At 41.3% G+C, this 15,315-nt stretch overlaps 1 protein-coding gene across 4 annotated transcripts in view; it reads left to right on the forward strand.

Annotated features, from left to right (window-relative positions):
- Positions 1–15,315, forward strand: part of HIVEP1 (HIVEP zinc finger 1) — a 120,671-nt gene that overhangs the window by 79,678 nt on the left and 25,678 nt on the right. For all 4 annotated transcript variants that reach the window (XM_084220173.1, XM_084220172.1, XM_084220175.1 and 1 more), the window contains one exon: positions 8,984–14,916. In XM_084220173.1, the coding sequence (XP_084076299.1) occupies positions 8,984–14,916 (5,933 nt within the window). The remainder of the gene's footprint in view (positions 1–8,983; positions 14,917–15,315) is intronic.

The raw sequence follows: 15,315 nt of genomic DNA on the forward strand, positions 1-15,315 counted from the left end.
GGAGGCATCCTGTCTTTTTGCTTGTCTTTGGAGTGCCCAAGCAAGAAAGAACTTCTCAGGCTGTGATTGCTGGTGATGTGAATTATCATAGCATTGTCTCGCCACTTACTCATAGTCAATGTGCTTTATCTTAACAGCACTTAAAATGTGATTACTTTTCTTAGATTAGTATGAAGGGCTCTGTGTAGTTTAGGAATATAGAGCTGTTAAAGGGCTATAATGCAGAGCCAGTACATGAATGCCATAGGGCTACTTAATATAGCAAATATTTTAAATTTTTTTCAGGATGTTTAAAATTCTGTGGTATATGCTCTTGCTGAATATTCACACATTGCCAATTCATGTGTGTAGTTAGGCATTAACTATAGCCTGTGCGGTCAGTGTCTGCTGTTTTTGCATTGCTTTTCCTCTGTCTTTCAATGTCAAGTCTTAGGAAACTTCACAGTGGTTCAGCCTCTGCTGGTTTCTTATACCATAATGGCAGGAAATCTTGATCAGTATCAAATGTCATGTTTCATTTAATGTGTGTCATGCTGGGCAGGAAATTAATTCTTTTTGGGGAAAAAAAATCTTATTTCACTTTGGTCAGAGGTTTTCAGATGTGTCCAAGTGTTGCATTTGATTGTTGTTTGCATATGGACATTGGAATGTCTCAGTGGAGGCTCTCACAGTTACCTCAATTGTGAGATGTTTATTGTTTGATCTTCATGGTCTTCCTCATCAAGCATGCTGATTTTACTGCTAAAAATCTGCTGGTTGTTGCTTTCTTCACTTGAGATGCTAGATGCACTAAATGAGACCAAACTGCTCTAAAGAAGGTGTTTCCTGGTCTTGTTAGCTAGGGCAGTTATGTCCTTTACACCTCATCAGAAGTCAAGGGTGTCTTGATGTGAGTTAGCCATGACTTGAAAAGGTGCCGCTGGGAAGACAGCCCCAGACTGCGGCTTATCATTTCCTCTTTACCTGTCCCAAGGCCAAACAAGGGTTGGCAGGCTGTCACATCTGAGATGAAACTGTATCATGGGAGAGCTTCCTGATAAGTCCAAGCCCTGTGCCTGGGGGCAAAGGTGTCTCCCTTTGCTTACGCTGAAATGTTATTGCACAATTTATACAGCTAATCCGCTCTGCCCTCGCAATGGTATTTTACCATATGTGAGGACTAGCCCAGAGGACACCTTTGTGGCTGGAACCTTTAAACATGTCAGTTGCTGTGTTTCACTCAGGAGGTTATGTGTGTTCCTGTTTCTTAGGGAGGAACCTTTTATGGTTTGAATTAATTACTGGATCATATCTGTATCTCTTCACTGTAGCTTCAGTCAGTCCAGAACATTATTCTCTCCTTTCAGCTTCAGTGTAACTGTGCAACTTAAACACTGGTGAGGGAGGTCCTGAAACCTGGGGGCTGAGGAGCCCCTTGCTCACTCCCGCACCAGCTTCTCTCTCCCTCACAGGAGAAGTATAGGCAGGCCTATTATTTCAAGGAAACATTACTCAAAGGCAAGAAATACTTCTTCCTTTCCTCAGTGTTACCTTCATAGGTAACATACCTTCATAATTCATTCCTACAAATTAGTGGAAACAGCAGATTGTGTGGTTTAAACTTTGCCATTTGTTCTAAACATTACTAAAGGATGATTGCCAGTTCTTAGCAATTGCTTATTTTTGATAGCCAGCACTATGGGTATTTCTTGGAATGTCTGTAGTTGAAAACCCCAAAATTCCATATGAGCAGAATGTTTTTATATTGCATTGATTTTGTTGAGGTGCCTGTTAGTTTTGCCATTAGTAAGATGAAATGTGAACAGAATTTAGTGGTGGGATTTGTTTCATGATGGAAGTCGCAAATGGGAAAAGGAATTAAGCAAAAAGGAAAATAGAAAAGCAGTATTCCTGGGGATGCTGTTCTTGGCGTAGCAAGAGAAGTACCATTGGTGTGTATTCTGATCATGATGACTTAACAAGATGAAGACCTGCGGAAACATGCAAGCAGTGTCTTAGGTATGAACATGGGCAAAAGTACTTTGCAGACATTCATCTTTATCTATTCCAATCTCATAACAATGCAAATTGATGCAAGCTCTGATAACTGATAAAAAGGCTTCTATTATAGAGCTGGGGACAAGGGGACACTATTTCCCACAATATTGCTGTATCCAGGTGAAGTTGGTAAGGTCTGGCTAGGTGGACAACCAGAGGAGTAGTTCAGCAGGTACAAATGCAAAGCCCTGCAACCAGGCAGAAGGAGACCCAGGCTGGGGACTGACAGGCCAGAGAGCAGCTCTGTGGAAAGGCCCTGGGGGTGTGGTGAGCATCAAGCTGGGCACCCACCAGCAGCACTCCTGGATGCAGGGGAGACCACAGCATCCTGGGCTGCATGGATGAAAGCATGACCAGATCAGGGGAATGAATTATCCGCCTCTACTCAGCAACCCTTAGACCACTTTCAGATACTCTGGTTATACCAGCAGCACCCCACTCTCCCCAGTGCAGGAGGAACATCAGAAACCTGGAGTGAGTTCAGTGTTGAGGCACCACAGCCATCAGGGCTGGAGCATTTGCACTCTGAGGAGAAGCTGAGGGACCAGGGCTCGTTCAGGCTTGAGAAAAGGTGGTTTTGGAGGTGCTTATCATGGAGTCAGACTTCATGATGGAGAGTGGTGAGAGAATGAGAGGCAATAGGAACAAGTTGAAACAAGAGTGATGCAGACTGGTTTGTTCCCCATGAGGACTGTCAAGCAGTGGAAAATGTTGCTCACAGAAGCTGTGTGGGCTCTCTCCTTGGAGGTTTCCAATACTTTATAGTTCAAAGCCCTATGAACTCAGGTCTGATCCCATAGCTGGCCCTGATTTGAGCAGGAGGCTGGACTAGACATTTTCTGAGGTCCCTTCCCACCTGAATTGTTTTGTGATGGTATGAAATACCAATTTTCAGTTTGGAAAATTCACTCAGTGGCAGAGAAACTGGATGTGATTTCTTGGTGTGTATCGATCAATATATATTTTTCTCTACAATTACTTTTAGCATATGAACTTGAGAAATGCTGATTTTATGGGCTTGCCACGGAGCATTAAAATTTAATTTGACTTTACAAAAACTGTGTACTGTCATTGAAGTTAGTGGCACTACTCAGGTGCACCTTTCCTGGAGCTTGTGTTAGTAGGATATTTAGTGTTTTGGTTAATAATGAGAAATTATGCTGATAAAATTGTCATTCCAGTACAAAAATCTGGTGGAAGTGACCCTTGAAATAGGATTGGAGAATCTGTGCCTGACAGCCAGTACAATACCTTTGATGGGTCATGTATCAACATTGTCTGTTAAAAACACCAAGAAAAATAATCATGTGCTTACAGATAGTGTGAAATCCTGAAGCCATACTCACTTTATGCATGCTCTATGGAATCATCTGCTGTTGGCTGGTATGAACAAAAGGACAAATGTTGGCACAGATGAAGACTTGATCCAATGCCTGTCATCCTGCTTTAGCCTTTGAATGTCAAAGCTCCTCCTTAGTTTTCAGCTAATCCATATTAAAATGTACTTTACATACAAATCCAGTATTTTTAAGGGTCTGCTCTAGATATGTTTGGACGGGTGTTCTCAGTAATAAAAGTTCATAAACATGCATTAATCCTGCTGACAGGGCTTTTCAAATAGTACTGCTGGCTTGGAAGGCCCCAAGTTCTGTCACTTGCTTCTTGAGACAGGGAGCGACCACGCTCTGGCCACTTCATGAAGCCTGAAATTAGGCACTGAAATAAGACTGTTAAAATTGTTTTGCTTTAAAATCTGATTTTATTTGTACTTAAAATTAAGCATGGCACTTGTGTTAATCATGTTCAAATCTTCGTGTTGACTTGTTGGCTGTGAACATTTTCATAGTTGTATGGGTTGGTTATGTAATCAAGGTTTTGTTGTTAGGGAAAATATTTATGGCTGTACTTAACACATAGGAAGTGGTATGAAGCTAAAAAGGTAACTTATTAAAAAATGAACATTTAGTTATTCCTTGCTGCATTTAATGTGAGTCCTGGTGGCCTTATATTTCCCAGCAAGTATATTATTCCTTATTTCTTTATTTCATAATCATGTTCTTATTCATGGAAACAGACCCAGTGAGGTGATTAATGAGTGCTTTTGATAGTTTTGGTGAAATCAAAATTAAAGAGTATGTAAAGCTTAGCTTAAATCAGAATAAGGTCCTTAGTAACAGTCTCTCTCTTTTGGGGACCCTTCCATCTTTGGATCACTAGCATTGCTGGGTGTCACAGTAATCTCTTAGCCTTTCATTTAAGACATCAGTTAGTAGTTGAAGACTTTCAGAAGAGACTTGGTCTTACTTGCAGTGCCCTGAAAGCCGAAGTACAGATTAGGAGCTAAAAGATTAGGCACTTAGATTTTAAAGTCTGGTCTTTGTATGGGAGCCAACAGTGATTTTTTTAAATTCTGCAACGTGAAGTGAGTCCATGTGATGAAAATTATGGTGCTCATTGGACTGCAGGGATAGACAGTGATTGCTTGCTCCATGTTCTCGGGATGGCATTGAGGGAGAAGGGAGTGGTGCCCTTCCTTTGTTCCCTCTTACTCTTTTCTTTAAGTTCAAGCCTGTAGCTCTATTAGAAGGGAGAGAAAGAGAGTGGGTGTTATAATAACATGTAGGCTTTGAGACAGGCAGTTCTGGAAGTTACTTAAACAAAACCATTGAGATCATTTTGTCAAGACACTGTCTGGTTCACCAGTAAATGCTTTAAAAGAAAAAGATCACTTATAACTTCCCTTATTTGCTGTGTGAGTTACTCTGCAGATTGCTATCTGCACCATCACACCTGTGTTCTGTTGTTCTATTTCCTGTGCATAGAGCGAAGTGCATCAGAAAAATTGTAGTTGAACAAAATCATGTTTAGAAACATCAGCTTTCTCTTGTCATGTTTTGAGTGCAGAATTCATGCTGAAGCAGAGGAATTAAGTGGAGAATCTTGAGAGCAGGCAGAACAAAGACAACCAGGCAAAGCACAAAAGAGATGCTCTGGTGTCCTTGGAATGTGAAAAGCGAAATATTGAGCACAGTGGCATTGTCCCCCTTCTCCTGCCTGGGTAACTTAATCCTATTTGATGTAATACAGCTTATGAGAAAGATTCTTTTTTGACATCTGATTGAGGTGACAGCAGTTCTCAAAAATACCACTTCACCACCAGAGGAAAGGGGGAATTACCACTGAATGATGAGAATGGCTGGGTGACTGCAGAGGGAGTAAGCAGAGCACGTGGTGTGGCAGGGAGAGAAAGAAAAGCAGTTCAACTTCTTACTTTTTTTCCACATCAGGATGTTTTTACATTCTTTTTGTTCTGTGTCAGTTTGTGGATGTGGGTACACGGGAGGCCCTGGCAAGTCATCACACTCCTGAAAGTTGCAAGGCAGAGTAGTCTTTAGCATTTGGGGACCGATGCTTTCTGCCAGTTTTGGTGATGCCTCTGAAACACTGATGCAGTTGACCTTTGTGCAATCATGTAGCTGTAGATTAAGAAACGTGCAGTGGAATATCTTCAACATCAACTGGGAATACAAAGCAGAGACTTATACAAAAAGAATGACAAGCTAAAAATAAGTGAAGCAAAGTTGTTGGTAGTTCCTTTTTTCCTCCAGGTATGCCAAAAATTTGATTATTAGCAAACATAAGGTTAATATTTCCATTAAGAATAATAATAAAGATTTCTAAATTATCCAGGAGTAGGGTAGAAGGCAGGACTTAAACATTTTTTAAGCCACATAAAGTCGTTGTCAAGTAAGTACATTTTACAAGATTTTATAGACAGGTACACTGAAGCAATTCTATGACTCCATCTCTGGGATCGCAAAATCTGTAGAGGCAGAAATACAAATAAGAAGTTAGTTCTCGTGATTTCTGTAGACTGGAATTTTATTGGTATAGAAGCGGCACAATTATTGTGAAGACTGAAAAAAAATAGTTTTTTCCATATTTAATGCAAGCATAACTTGCCTTTGTTTATTCTTTTTTCTTTTCTTTTCAACTTCCCAAACAATTTTTATGCTTTGGCATATGTTGAACAGCATTTTAAAAAGCAAAGCAATAAGAATGTTATGGAAAATTCTGATCTTGTTATTCAAAGTGAGTGAATCTTTTTAATTGCTTGTTGATAGATTGGAGATACATTTTTACTTTTGTTAAGGCTTTTGTAAGCCACATTATATCTTTCAGCTGTGTTGGTTTCCAGTTCACCAGTACGTTGTGCAGACTGAGTATCCTTGTTCTTTGGTACTGTACAGTTGAAAGCCAGAAACAGTAGCTTTGAATATTCCAATATATCAGGAAGCACCACATAATTTGATTGTTCAATTGCTGCAGTATGAAACAACTTAGTCTTTTTTGTGTACATTTGCTTGGATGTTTGCAATTCATGGCACTCTTACTTTCCTAGCTGTATAATCTGCCCAGCTCTTCCCGTAGTGCTCCAGAGCAAACACCGGCAGTATGATCGGTGTGGAGGCGTGATTGTGACAGCACAAAAGCTACAGCGTGTGCATAAAAGGAACCAAATCACTTATGTGCAATTAACGTGGCCATGTTTCAGAGAGATCACCAAACCATGGCTAAAAGCACTCTTTTATGTAATTGCCTTGTTATTTTCTTTTTGATTCGTATAAAACTGGGTTTTGTTGTTATTGAAGAAAAAACAGTCGCAGTAGACTGAATTGTAAAGAATTCACCCTTAATAATATGAATGATAAGTTAATAGTTTAAGTCACTATTAAATTGTGAAGCAATGGAAAGTACAAAACGTTGTGATGGAAGACTGCTTAGCTTTGAATATGTTAAATCCAGCCTAATAGGAATAGGTTTTTATGACGCAGCAATAAATCCAAAGTTCATTTAAAGGTTAAGTGGACAATTACCACAGAAATTTCTTTCTGGATGCCCAAGAGGAGCACAGAGTTACCAGAACTAGGAGCCAGTAGTTCTGGCAAGGGATTCAAGCATCTCTTTCATGGGACTGCTGAATGTGGCAAAACAGACTCTTACTCTTCATAGGTAAGCTTTCCCTAGTAGGGCTGGGAGAGGTGTGGGTGAGGTTCTGCGGAGATTCCACTCTTGCAATGAATTATGTGTGCTGTGGTTTCACCCCAGCCAGCAGCCAAGACTCTGTAATTCCCATTCTAGCCACTGTACAGAAAGTTAACTCTACCCCAGCCAAAACCAGCACATTGTGTGATATGTAGTCTTTAATCTTTCAGTTTGCAGAGTAATCTAAATATCCATTCACCCTAACTGAATATATGTGTATAATTAAGTTGGCATTGAGACAGATTTTAGGTCTTGAAATTCCAAGTATCTGGCATTAGCACAGTTGAGTTGTGCTCTGGCATGGAGAAAGCATAACATCTTTGCTTTTTTCCCCTACTGGTCACTTTGCATTCTCTTGCACTAGGCAAGCTTTAGGCATGGCTTGGATTTCCTCTAAGTGGAACAGGAATTTCACTCTGGATTCATCAGCTACAGTATCTCTTGTCAGATGCACACAATGCATTGGTTTTCCTCCCACCACGGTATGGAATTCAGCTGGTATTTCTGCAAGAGGACAGTGTGTGTCAGTCCAAGGGGCTGTAGGGTTGATGAGTACTGGGAAGTCTGAGATTCTTCCACGTGCTTCCTTGACTGTGAGAATTTCATCCCTTTATGTGTTGTTGTAAGGCTGTTCTTCACCTAGAACTGCACATAAACCTCTGTTCCTGAGTTACTCATTCCAGAAAAACTGCTTGGGGTTACTCAGTGCTGCTTCCCAAAATGTGTGTGTCTGAACCCTCCCAGAGCCATCAGCCCTTCAGTCATATCGGATTCCTCCTTTGCTTTTTATATTGGCAGTCAGATGAGTATGGGCTTTGCTAACAGCACGATGAAGGAGTTGTTAAAGCCTGAAAAAATGAATTTAGATCCATTTAATATTTAGCTTCCTCTGCCCCACCAGTGATGCTAGTGGAGGCAGTGGCTCTGACTATATTAGAAGTAAAAGAAAAGCAAATTAGCTGATAGATTATCATACATTTGAAGTAGACAAAGTTGTGTAACTTGGGTATCCACTAAAAAAAGGCTTCTGTGTGTCAACACTGAAATTCAGTCTATTTGTGGTTTTTGTTATAGAGGGAATTGGACTGTCTACAAATACAAGTGCTTCCTACGAAATTATTCTGCTGACTAATGCTCCAATTCATTTGCTATTCCCAACCCCCCTGAAACTCTGCATGCATATCTGCTTAAAGTCAGCAACAAGTGTAACTAGTAATGAAATAATTCAAATTTAGTTTATTTTGTTTCATGATGCACAAAATAGGAAGCCCTGTAAGTGTGACTGATTGTATTCATCCACAGTAGTTGCTCATCTAAAATGCTATTGAAATTCAGTAATTGGAGCTCTGAAATACAGTATTTGACAGATGGTGTGGGTGGTTGTGCCATTTCCATGATAAATCTACTTACAAATATAACCATGAGGAAGTTGTGTTCATTCCTTGACTATGGGAACATATAGATGGAAAAAGTGACAAACATGACATATGTGTCTTGGTTCTTCATTTTCCTCCTATAATGATTTGAATTCTTAAACTAGTGCAAGAGAGAGGCTTCTTTTACGTGTCTGAAAAGGAGTTGCTAAAATATTCCTTCAGTAGCCTTCCTTTTCTTACATTTCCTTTGAAGCTTTTCCTATAGTGAATTACTTTTGTAATATCTTCAAGCATCAATTGGAAAGCATTGCTCGTTTTCGATGAAAACAAAGTAGATCTTCTCTAAGATACATTTACTGTTAGCTGAAAGTCTTGGAGGCTGGAGAGATGGACAGTCCTGTTGCCCCAGGGCTTACTGTTGAAACTTAGAGGTGGTAAAACAGTATAAATAAAAAATATACTCCATTATCCAGTTTGAATATTCTTTTTTAAAATTTTTTTTTATTCTCTTTGTGTTTTAACAGAAATCACCGATGCTGGTACTAGAGGAACCCAAGATACAATTAAGGGTGTGAAAAGAAAAAAGATTGTTTCAGAAAACCATCTTAAAAAAATACCAAAATCGCCTTTGAGAAGCCCTGCTGAAGCCAAGGTTAAGCAAAATGTAGACCCTTCACCGCTAAAAGCTCTTCCGGATGCCTCCGAACATGCCACGGCGCAGGATCACCTGCCAGTGCAAAATGGAAATCAATGTACCAAACAAAATGGGGGAGCACTTAGCAGTGAGATAAGTGTTGAAACAACCAAATCTGAGACATCAATGCAGACAAAGCTTTCACTGACACATAAGTCCTTAGATTTGTGTAAACAGGCAGCGGGGGATACTGATGCAAACCAACTGAACTCAGCAGAGAGGAAGCCTCCCTCAAACTCCTCATCAAGTAATACAAAGACTGACAGTAATGAATGTATTAATTTTGTTGATTGCAGTGCGTCGTCCCCATGTACGCGTACTGCATTCGATGTCTTACTAAAAGCTATGGAGCCTGAACTGAACACCTTAGCACAAGAGTGCCCCCCTTATGGGATGCAGATAGAGAAACTGAGACCAAATAAAACTGTAAGCACCTCTTCTAGTCTTACGTCCAATACAATAAGTGTCCAAAATCAGTCTGCTTTGTCACAGCAGGAGTTTTCAGCTGGACCTCCCTATTACCCATGTACGTTGAACAATGTGCATGTAGCAACAACAGCCAAGAGTGGACAAGCACAAGGCCAATCAGTTTCTCATTCACAAGACCTTATGACTAAAACCAGTCAGCAAAATCACCAGGTTGTTATGTGTCCAAGTTTAACTAGGTCACTGGTGCAACAGCAGAGTCAAGAAAACCCCAAGCTCCAGCAGATCTACAGCATAGCAGTAACTTCGTCTGTCGTTCACACCTCATCTTCCACTATAACTCAGGTTTTTTCTCAAAACCCCTTAGTAGCTAGTTCATCTTCACCATTGTCAATTAACACATCAAGTTCAACACACTTGTCTATAGGTCCAGTGTATAATTCAGCCCAGATAGCATCAGTTGTAAACCATGGTGTAGAACAAATATGTAACCTCTTGAAAGACCAGAAGCCTAAAAAGCTAGGGAAATACGTCTGTGAGTATTGCAATCGGGCCTGTGCCAAGCCCAGTGTTCTCCAAAAGCACATCCGATCCCATACTGGAGAGCGACCTTATCCTTGTGTGACGTGTGGGTTTTCATTCAAAACCAAAAGCAATCTCTACAAGCACAAAAAATCTCATGCACACGCTATCAAACTTGGACTTGTCCTGCAACCAGATTCAGGTGGCCTCTTCTTATCTCATGACTCAGACAAAGCACTTAGCATTCATTCAGATGTGGAGGAAAGTGGTGAAAGTGAAGATGAAGGCACTGCAGATGAAAGACAAGATGACCAAGAACTGGAACCTGCACAATTAGTGAAAGTCATTTCGAGTGCAGAAACACTGCAGAAAGGAAGCCCTATTTCATTAAGCAACCCAGACTGTATATCAGGTGACTCTTCATTACATGATGCAGAACCTCAAGTAAGGGCAGCTTTACCAAAAGTAGTAGTTCATTCTGTAAATGTTTCTCCATTGAGAGCCGATAGCCCAAAAGTGACAGAGCCAGCACCTGAGCTTGCTGCAGCACAGAGAAAAGGAGATTCTAAAGTCACAACTCTTCATACAGCCTCATTCAAGGAGAATGACATAAAGCAGCATCAGAAAGTAGAAGCAGGCCTGTTAGAGGAACAGCCAGGATCTACAGGAGGACCAGTGCATGCTCAACTCCAGAGACAACAGGCTACTGATGGTTCTCAAGATCAGCAAGGAAAATGTCTTTTAAGCCCTAGAAGTTTAGGTAGTACTGATTCCGGTTATTTCTCTCGTTCCGAAAGTGCCGATCAAACAATGAGCCCTCCAGCTCCTTTTGTAAGGGGATTGTTGACTTCTGAGAAAGATCCAAATAAGAATCTGCCCTGTGTGCCACGAGCAAGTGGCATGGTAGCATCAGTGGTACAAACTGTTTGTGCCGAAAAAAATCTGATTCTCTCTGGCCAAATGCGACCTCCCTTGGCAACGAAAACTCTTGAGGAGCGTATCTCAAAGTTAATTTCTGATAATGAAGCTGTTGTGGATGACAAACAGTTAGATAGTGTGAAACCAAGAAGAACATCTCTTTCAAGAAGAGGAAGCATAGATTCACCAAAATCTTACATATTTAAGGATTCTTTCCAGTTTGATTTAAAGCCCATGGGAAGAAGAACTAGCTCAAGCTCTGATATACCAAAGTCTCCTTTCACGCCCACTGAGAAATCCAAACAAGTTTTTCTTCTTTCTGTACCATCCCTTGACTGTTTACCTATAACGCGAAGTAATTCCATGCCTACCACCAGTTACTCAGCAGTACCTCCTAATGTCATACCTCCCTCTCATCCTCTTCGAGGAAGCCAGTCATTTGATGATAAAATTGGCTCTTTATACGATGACGTTTTTGTGTCGGGACCTGCTACTCCACTGAACCAAGGTGGACATCCTCGGACCCTGGTCAGACAGGCAGCAATAGAAGATTCTTCTACTGGTGAAAGCCAAGGTCTTGGACCCGTGCGATCTGTAGAAGAAAATTATCTAGGGTGTAATTTATCAAATGAATCCTTATTGCAAAGGAGCAAATCCCTGGCACAGGGATCAAATTCAGAAAAAACAAAGAAGTCCCCTCAGGTGCGAGGAACAATGTTTGAATGTGAAACCTGCAGGAACAGATATAGAAAACTGGAAAATTTTGAAAACCACAAGAAATTTTATTGTTCAGAGTTGCATGGACCTAAAACTAAAGCAGCAGTCCGAGAGCCTGAGCACAAAACTGCTCCGAACAGTACACAGCCTCAAATTCTACACTACAGAGTCACAACTTCAACTGGTGTCTGGGAGCAGACACCCCAGATAAGGAAAAGAAGGAAAATGAAAAGTGTTGGTGATGATGACGACACACAGCAAAATGATGCGAGTGTATCATCGAAGAACACAGAAGGCCAAAGCAAGCCAGCAAATTCTTCCAGTCTGTCAAAACACAGCACCACAACTATGGTAGGATCACAACAACCAAGCAAACTTCTACTTCAAAATTCCCAAATTCAGCTTGTGGCTCGTGGCACAGATCAGACTGCTGAGCCAAAGATGGCTTCCCTCATTGAAAAGCAGGCAAGTTCAGCTGTGCAAGAAAAGGTGGAGTTGAAAAGACAAGGGACTGGCATTTCAGTAATACAGCACACAAATTCACTGAGCAGAAATAGCTCATTTGAGAAATCAGAGTCATTTGAAAGAGTATCACCAGTTTCTTCTCAAGAGCCCAACAAGGGTGCAAAGCACCGCTCTTTGAATACAGTTGTAATCCAAGAAGACAGACACTCTCATCTCAGCACTCCCCAGCGTCACCAACCCTTGTCATCAGAACCACCTAGAGGGGAAGTTCAGGGAAACCAATTAGTTTCTAATGAGAAAAGTGCGCCACTTCAGCCATCAAGACTCGTTCGCCAGCATAACATCCAGGTTCCTGAAATACTGGTCACAGAAGAACCAGACAGAGAGCAAGAAAACCAATGCAGTGACCCAGAAAAGACAGAAAGATTTAACTGGCCACAACGCAGCGAAACGCTGTCAAAATTGCCAACAGAAAAGCTTCCACCGAAGAAGAAGAGAATTCGGTTGGCTGAAATGGAACATTCATCTGCTGAATCCAGCGTTGACTCCACACTTTCCAGAAGCCTAAGTCGGGAGAGTAGCTTGTCTCATGCCTCCAGTTTCTCAACTTCACTTGATAAAGATGAAACTTTAAAGGCTGAGAACCCTTCCAAGGCAGAGCCTGTTAGTAAGTCATCAGAATTCCTCATGATTCCTGCTGGCTCACACGCACTGGCAGTGCCTGGACCTCATTACCGGGAAATGAGACGTGCCGCCTCAGAGCAAATTAGCTGCACGCAGCCCTCAATGGAGGTCGTGGACTACAGGAGTAAGTCTTTCGACTGTGGAAGCATGTCTCCATCAAAACCTGTCCCGCTTGTGGAGGTAGCCACTCCGAAAGTGTCATCTGCAAATGGAGCTGCTGGACATGTGCCTCTGCTAGAAAGGAGGAGGGGGCCATTTGTAAGACAAATATCTTTAAATATTGCTCCCGAAAATCAACAGCCTCAAGGGAAATCGACTTCTTCGTTGCAGGCAGCTCATGCCACAGATGTGCCCACAGTGCCATTGCACAGGCTGCAGACCTCTGGCAAATCCTCGGTGGAGTTTCCTTCAAGTACTCAGCATTCACAGACTAACTCCAGACCACATTCAACAATTCAAAATTGTAATCCTGTTAGCCTGTCTTCACCTCCGCAGCCTCTAGAACACATGTTAAATAATCAAGGCCAGGCATCCTTGACTCACCAGCCTTCTCAGCCATCTACTAAAACATCAGCCCAAGGGGAGCAAGCAAGCACGAACTCACTTTCTTGTAATCCTGATGAAAAAAAGGACTGTTTTGCTCCAAAGTATCAACTTCAAGTTAAAACATTACATATAGGTCAGCCATACTCTTCTAAATTGCTAAAAAATACTTTATCAACTCAGACTGGTCTGAGTCAAGTTGGGGTGGACCAGAATGCATCTTCCTTTGAAGTGCAGACAAAACTCTCTGACATGTCTAATCCATACTCTGTGCCTCCTCTAAAGCAAATTGTTCCTAATAACTGCAGCAGTCAGATACATCAGATTCCTCCTTTTGTGGTTCCCGTCCGTATTCAGAGCAGTATGCCATCCTATGGCTTCGCAACTGTTACACCCCTGCCTCACATTTTAGTGACCCAGGATCAGGGAAATCATTCCCTCTGCAAAACAAATGTTGTGATGGTGCCAACGCTTGAAGGCAAAACTCAGCTGCCAAAATCTCACAAAGATCATCAGAGGACTTTGCCAAATTCATTTGAATTTGAAAATTCACCACTGGAAAGTGGAACCAGAAATTCACATTTGTCAAGCTCTTCGAATATAATTCAGAAAGTGCCAGTTAGTGGACTCTTCCCTCAACCAGAAGTTACAGCTTCAAGTAAACGAATGCTTTCCCCAGCAAACAGTTTAGATATTGCCATGGAAAAACAGCAAAAACGTGTTAAAGATGAGAGTGGAGCTGCTTGTATGACAGATGCTAGACCATTGCATTCACTGAACATTAGATCTAGTGACCCTACTAGTAAGCAAAAGAAACCAGTTTTGGTAAGACAGGTTTGCACCACAGAGCCTCTTGAAAATCACCTCTTGGATCCTGATGTTGTTACTCAGCATGAAAAAAGCAGCAAGACCAGTACTTCAGACCTGCCTGACCATCCGTCATCTGACACTGGGGTTTCAGAAGCCCTAAAGAAGTCACCAGAATCCGAAGACCTTAAGTCTTCCACATCACCCGTGTTTGTAGTTAGGAAACCTTCTGAATTGTCTCCAGTTAATAGCCAGAGTTCTCTTCTCAAGGCTGTAAGTAGCACTCAAGAAGGAAGGTCCCCAACTAACAGTGATGAGAGCACCCACCTCAGCAGCCCGGGCCAAGCAAAGCCTGTAGCGACACTGGCTGTCATGAATGCAGGGGAAATGCAGAGGTTGTCATTTCCAAGCCTCAAGACCACAACAAATTTTACCTGGTGTTACCTCATGAAGAGAAAACCATTGCACCTGCTGCAAAATGATCAAAAAATCTCTGCCTATTCTACATGGACCATTAGTCCCAACAACCCAAATCCACTCGGTTTGTCAACAAAGGTAGCTCTCTCCCTCCTCAATTCCAAACAAAAAGTTGAAAAACCACTGTACACTCTAGCAAGAACTACACACCCGAGATCGGATGTATTGGTCTATTCAAGCAAGTGGAAGAACAGCTTGACCAAGGTACTTAAGCTATGTTTGATGTATACTGATCATTTACAGGGGATTTGCTTTGGAAATCATGCTTCTTCTTATTTTAGAGAATGTAATATGCCTGACACATACCATATATGTGCTTATTTATTCTAATTATGCTGGATCAAACTGCTAAAAAGATCTTAAGTAATTCAGCTAGGAAACCTGTTCATAAGGATTTATCATTTTTTATGGGAATTAGTTCCTGGGCTTAAATCTCTGTATTGAGTGTTCATTGTGGCAGGAATGTGTCTGGCTATTTTTTTGTCATGCAAAGGGAAGAATAAAATAAGTCTGATATAAATATTTTTTTAACACTTCTAACTTAAATTAATTTAAGATCATAATTACATATTTTGCCTTAAAATTCAGCTAAGGAAAGAACAA

The sequence above is a fragment of the Fringilla coelebs genome (assembly GCF_963513975.1).
Source record: "Fringilla coelebs genome assembly, chromosome: 1".
NCBI classification, from domain to species: Eukaryota; Metazoa; Chordata; class Aves; order Passeriformes; family Fringillidae; genus Fringilla; species Fringilla coelebs.